At 39.6% G+C, this 6620-nt stretch overlaps 1 protein-coding gene across 1 annotated transcript in view; it reads right to left on the reverse strand.

Moving 5' to 3' along the window:
• The window catches only part of ERCC6L2 (ERCC excision repair 6 like 2), a 171269-nt gene extending 165662 nt beyond the window's left edge, over nt 1–5607 (reverse strand). The window contains 2 exon segments of the mRNA XM_030193646.1: nt 1738–1793; nt 5518–5607. Coding sequence (XP_030049506.1) covers nt 1738–1786 — 49 coding nt within the window. The 5' untranslated portion in view covers nt 1787–1793; nt 5518–5607.
• Between the last annotated feature and the right edge of the window lie 1013 nt (nt 5608–6620).

Raw genomic sequence — 6620 nt, forward strand, 5'->3', positions numbered from 1 at the left:
ATTCTTCCTCTTTCACACACTTAGGAGCAAAGGAAAGAACACACAGATGTGATTTTCATTCTTCTGTAATATAGACTGCTTTAATTAGACTGTCCTATGTGCCTTGGTGTTCTTTTCCTATAATTGTATTATATTTTGTAATTAATTTGTAAACTGCTCTGCTGTTTGAACAAAGGGCAGTATATCAACCAAAATACACCATAAATCATTCTTTGCTCCCTGGGCGTCATATCTAACTTTTTTCCCAAACTAATCCATACCAGTATTTGATTGTACAAATCCTGACAGTCTTAGCTAGTCGATAAACTGTGCAGCTAAGAACCCAATGCAAAGGGTAAAATTGCATTTTTCTTATTTTTATGGAATCAACAGAATATCATAAAATTATCATTAATTACTAGGACAGCCTTTACTAAATGACTGTGGGTGTATGGAAAGCCTTCCGACGGAAGCATTAGTGGAGGCAAGCACTGTAAGAATCCAAGAAAGCATGGGATAACTACAGAGAAGCCTTGAAACAAATAAGTGGATTAAAGTCTGACATCAGCCAAGATCTTCAACACTGCAACAGAAGTAATCTGGGTCTTACAGTCCTTACCAATCACTATATTTTGTTTCTGTTAAATTAGCTAAAGCATTTGGGATTCTATGTATTTAACTGTGCCAAAATTGCCCATACTTAGTTTAGCATTTTGTTTTTATAAAGCACAGTACATCAGGCTATAGCGTCTGATGCATTAAACTAATGATATATAAAGCATGTGTGTGCCTAAGGAACCTAAGGAACCTGTTAAAAGAAGCACATCCCTATGGAAAAATTGGTTAACTTCAAATTCCAAATTATTCATTTCACTCCATTTCAAATGGAGCAGGCAATTTTTTACTCTAAAAATTGAGATTTTCTAACTACTTTAAATTTAACTCTCTTAAATTCTGGTGCAGACATCTAACAGAGACAACAGGACTACAAGACATGAGAGATATTTACAAGCAATAGAGAAGTGCAAGCTAATCATCTCATGCATATTCACTGTGGATATTCTGAAAACCCAACTTGCAAGGTGGTTCCTGAGGAATGGGTTCAAAATCACTGCTCTAGAGCCTCTGGGGGAGGGGGGGAGAGAAACCCCAATAACATGAAAAGTCCCCTAAGGCATCCAGCCCCTGCTCAATGCTGACTAACAAGCTCATTTTCAAAGCACTTAGCCTCCCAAAGTTCCATAGAAACCTATGGAACTTAGCCTCCCAAAGTGCTTTGAAAATATGCCTCAATGGCATCCAGCCCCTGCTCAATGCTGAAACCCAAGGATATCGGAGCTTCAGTTCTCTCTTTACACGCTGCACTGGCCACCCAAGTTCTGCTGGAGGTAGAGCAAATACTGACAAGCTATATGTAGATCTAGCATATATAATAGATGCAGCTGAATCTGCCGTATTTCCCTCTGCTAGAAAGAGTATTTTCCCACTAGTCTGGACTGGATGAAAAGGAACAGATAGAAGCAAGAGTACTCTCGGACAGATGACAGGCACTGTCTTTCAACTAAACTATGCAAGTAATAGTTGTGGTGGTTTCTGCTATAAATATCATTTCACATTAATTTACATATTGAAAGTTAGGTTTCATGCTCTAACTTCAAAGCATCTTATGCAAACATGCACCTGCTTGACACAAACAGGAATGTTTAATTTAGGTGTTAGCAGACATAAAAAGTCAGTAGATCTCTTAAAAATACTTGCCTGACATTTGCTCTCTGGTACAGTCTGATTCCAAACCTGTGCAGTCCATTTAAAATCTGAAAAAAAGGAACAGAAGTAACGCCACCACTGTATAAGGGGACAAATAAATATGAAATAGTCAAACAAGAAATATACCCCAAAAATTCATGTCTGTATAAAACTAGAAAGATCTTTTTGCCAGTGTTAATGACCAGGAGAGTGAACTTAAGGTCAGAATTTAAGCTATGCTGAGTCAATGGGCAGTCTAGGTCACAAATACCTGGCAGATCCCATAAGGAAGACCAGTTTCTCATACTTAATTTCCAAGAATAACCAATGGCTTTCCCAAGTCTACTTGTCTAATAATGTTTACGGACCTTTCTTTCAGAACTTGTCCAATCACCGCTGTTAGTAACCTTGACTGCATCTCATAATTTAAGTGCTGCATGCAAAAAATGCTTTTTATCAGTGGCAATTTCTCCAAATGCATTAGTTTTTTTGTACATATCATGACAGGAATGAACCTCACTCATAACCCAGGGTATGTGGAGTATTATCTCAATCTCTCAATTAACTGCTAACACTCACTATAGTATTTGCATTGTGCCAAAGACAGCTTCTTTCCGGAGTTCAGGCAACTTGTCCAAGTGGAATTTCTTTTTGATCGAGCCTGTGGCACCCAAAGTGACAGGAAATTCTTCTGCATTTTTCTGCCACATTTTCTTGGTCTCGGACTGCATTTCTTGGTACTTGAGGATCTTGAGAAGGTACTTTCTACTGTTAGTTTTATGAAGCGTTCTCTCAATTTTGTGTATGAAAAGTAAAAACTTCTATCATATCGCTTCTGAGTTGCCTCTTTTCCAAGGTGAAGAGTCCTACCTGACCTGATTAACCTTACTTCATAAGGGAGGTGGTTCTATCTTTTTTATTATTTTGTTGTCCATCTATGAACCTGTTCTATTTCCACTATCTTTTCTGAGATGGAGCAATCAGAACCGCCCAGAATGCCTAAGGTGTGGTTGCACTATGAATCTATACAAAGACAGAGAATGGCATTTTAGAAAGAAGCTCCAACTCAGAATAAGGATGTCCAGATCAGTACATGGTTGGTGGTGCTAGTATTTTAATACACGATCTGTCAACATACAGCCTGTTTTAAAATACATGAGAAATGCATATCCATGTACTGGTTACATCCATTTTACAAAATGAAATGCCCAAACTAAGAATGAGGCAAAACAAAGAATATGTCATCATTGTAGCAGCATACGAATGTCCATGTTAAAAATGGCAACACAGATGTCCTTATGGAGTGGCAGAGGAGCCTAACGATTAAAGAAGTGGAACCGAGGTTCAAATCTCACTGCAGTTCTTTTTTTTTTTTAATTGAGCCCTGCAGAGACAGGTAAAACACCTACCATACCTGAAAGTACACCACTTCAATAGCCTTCAGGCTTACAGGTGGTATGTAAGAAATTCATAGTTTCTGAAGCTGGTATCCCTTGCCAATTTCACATTTGGAGGGGTAGCAAACACTGGGTAATTAAGGGAGCGACTTCCTTAATCTCTCCAGCGGACAGCTGCTCAGTTAAAGCACCTTTCTGTAACCTGGATGTGCCCAGTACCAGGTCTGAATACCAATGTTCACCTTTAATTTAGCCCTTCCTTAGTCCGACCAAAATACACCCAGAGCACACCTCCTTGCCATACTACTACTACTACTTAACATTTCTAGAGTGCTACTAGGGTTACGCAGCGCTGTACAATTTAACAAAGAGAGACAGTCCCTGCTCAAAGAGCTTACAATCTAATAGGACGTTCTAATATTACAATCTAATATGGACGTTCTGCACTTTTATAAAATCGGGATATGGACGTTTATAAAATATGGATGTCTAAATGCCAATTTTTAGATGTCCAAAACAAATCGAGCTTCTAAAATAAGGCCATAATAATATTCTCAGTTTTGGAACCCATCCATATAACATGTCAAGTAGCATATCTTTTGTCTAAACATAAAAATAAGTTCCACTGCTCCTGGAATCCAAGCCTGATAACTAATTAACAAGCCAATCAGTGCCAATAACTGCACTTAATATTGACACTAATTGGCAGTAATTAGCATTTATGTGTGTTACTATATAGAATACGCTTAGACAGTTCTGCATGTAAATTGTAAGTCACATAGTTGAAAAGGGGGCATGGGCGTTTCTCAAAGCTATATACATTGTTATAGAACACACCCAGTCTGCGCATGATTTAGACATCAGCAGTTATACCAAGTTTTACTTGGCATAACTGCCAGTGACTAAATGTAGTCACGCGGATGGGCGCTCAGCATTTTCTATAAACTGCGCGGAAACTTTGGCATATTCTATAAAGTACGTCTAGGCGTATTTCATTTCAGAGCCGACTTTTTAAGCACGATATATGGAATCTAGTCCAGCAGCACATGCGCTAGTTCACCAAGCTAACCTTAATCTGTTTGGTTTATTTTGGCAATTTTTAAAAAGATAAAAGTTCAAACTATCCACATAATTTAGGGTTATTTTTTGCATACAAAAAGAAATTAAAAGTGTGCTTCCCCTTCTCAATAAGGCATAAACAAGTGCTTTTCATAAAAGGATTTTCCACTGATGACCAAATACATAATTATCACAGATATGACATTAACAATCACAATAGCATCAAGATCATACTTGGAAAACATAGATGAACCAAAACACACAGACAAAAAAAAAAAAAAGTGGACGCTTCAACAGCTCCTAATATAGGGGTCCTGTAGTAATTTTGAGAGGGCATGTCATGGGCAGAAAACAGATGTTCCTGTGCTAACATTCCTGGTAATGCAGATCATCTACATTAATGCTAACTGGTTACTGCAGGGATATTGTGTGCAACCTTACCGCCTACAAAATGGGTGGCGATAAAGGTTCACGTGATAAATTTTAAAAATGGCCACGTGCTAATGGCAACAGAAAAATAGGCCATTTTTACAGTACCTTTGTAAAAGGACCCCAAAGTCTGTTGTGATATTGCCATCCTTTCAAATATCAGACTGCTCAGAATCTTGCTACATAACGAACCTGCAGACAAGTAGCTCATTTTACTTATTTAAACATATATCTGCTTTTTCCAACGGGTAAAACCTGGTGTTGACCCAACAGTGACATGTGATCTCTTGTACTCTTGATTTTATCTTTAATTTTTAAGTTTGTGCCCTTCCCCAATTTGTTCCTCTCTCCTTTCTCTGCTATAGTAGTAGTATTTTGTCCCCATTTTCTTCTGTCCTATCAATTTATGGAGTTCTTGTTTATCATTTTATCATCATTTTATTATAAACCGCTCTTTTGATTAATTCTGAAAGACTGTATATCAAGCACCAAATAAATCAAACAGGTCAGCGATCAAATGCAACACAGTAAAAAAATAAAAATGTTCCTCTTATACGTTTAGACTACACTAAATTACAGATTTGGGGGAACAAGGATAGAGAAGAGAAAACTGCAAGTACCTTTTCACTGCTGCTTTTTAGCTCGCATTACTTCCCTCACCCGTAACTGTCTGGTCTGTCTGTATTATTTAGATTGTAAGCTCTTTTGAGCAGGGACTGTCTCTTTGTATCAGGTGTTTTCAGCGCTGCATGCGTCTGATAGCGCTATACAAATGCTAACAATAATACTCCTGAATAACACACAGGATGCACAACTGGAACTGATTGTCCCAGGAATCACTACCAGGGTGGGGAAGAGGACAAATGCTCCACTCCCAAAAAAAGAACGGCTGCCCCGCAACCAGTACCTTATGTATTCTACTGCCGCTGCCACCTGCGCCGACAACTACAGCAAAAGCTGAACCACATCGCTAAGAACGATGCAGCCCAACCTTTCCCTCCTCCGCTGTGTTGGACCTGCGCAACGTAAACTGACTGACGCATCTGATCGTACGTAGCTCGTCGCCGGCTCTTGACGTCACCTAACGTCTCTTCCTGCGGGAGCGCTCATAGGTTGTGCGGTAGACAGGGAGGGGCGGGGCAGGTGCACGTTTGAGAAAGTGAAAGTGAAGTGGGAAATATATGTAGGTTGCTGCTGATTGGAATCGGGTAATACGGTCTTAGAGACACTGGTAAACAATGGATGGGTCTCAAAATACATATATGCGAGAATTGTCAAATCAGCCTAACTGCGTGTGGGGTCTGATTATCTTTTTTTTCCAGATACGATGCAAAGAGACATGAGTTATGGGTCCTTGTGCTCTTTGCACTTAGGGAGAAATGGTCATGAGAGTAGGTAGTGATTAAATAAGGTGTTGATCTGCTGAGCAGAGTGATGTGTCTTCTCTGATATGAAGTATATGTTTGACGGGTATTAGGGATAGCGGGCGAGATCATCAGAAGGGATGAGTAAATGGATGTTTGGTAGAGTACCGTTGCGCTTTACTTAAGGGACAAGTTGCTCATCCTCTTTACCATCAGGAGCTAGCGACATTGGAAGTACTTTGAAGGGCTCTCTTTGCTGTGTCAGAAGAACGACCCTATCCGCAGAAATTCAGAGAGACACTCTTCCCCCCCCCCCCCCCCCCCCCACACACACACACACACACAGTTTAGGACAGTAGCTCTTAATCATTTCATAGGAACACAGCCAATCAGTCAGGATAGACACAGTGGAATGCTACTACTACTACTACTACTACTATTAAACATTTCTATAGCGCTACTAGACGCGTGCATTGCCTTATTTTGGAAATCCTGACAACCAGACCGATTGCACATGTCACCTGGATAAAGCTGACAGGTGTAGGCCAGTACCTGTCAACACAGTCCTGGGGACAGATCCAGACAGTTTCATTTTCAGGATATCCACAATGAATACACTAGATTTGCATATAGTGGAGGCAATGCA

This window comes from Microcaecilia unicolor, chromosome 2 (genome assembly GCF_901765095.1).
Source record: "Microcaecilia unicolor chromosome 2, aMicUni1.1, whole genome shotgun sequence".
Classification (NCBI taxonomy): Eukaryota; Metazoa; Chordata; class Amphibia; order Gymnophiona; family Siphonopidae; genus Microcaecilia; species Microcaecilia unicolor.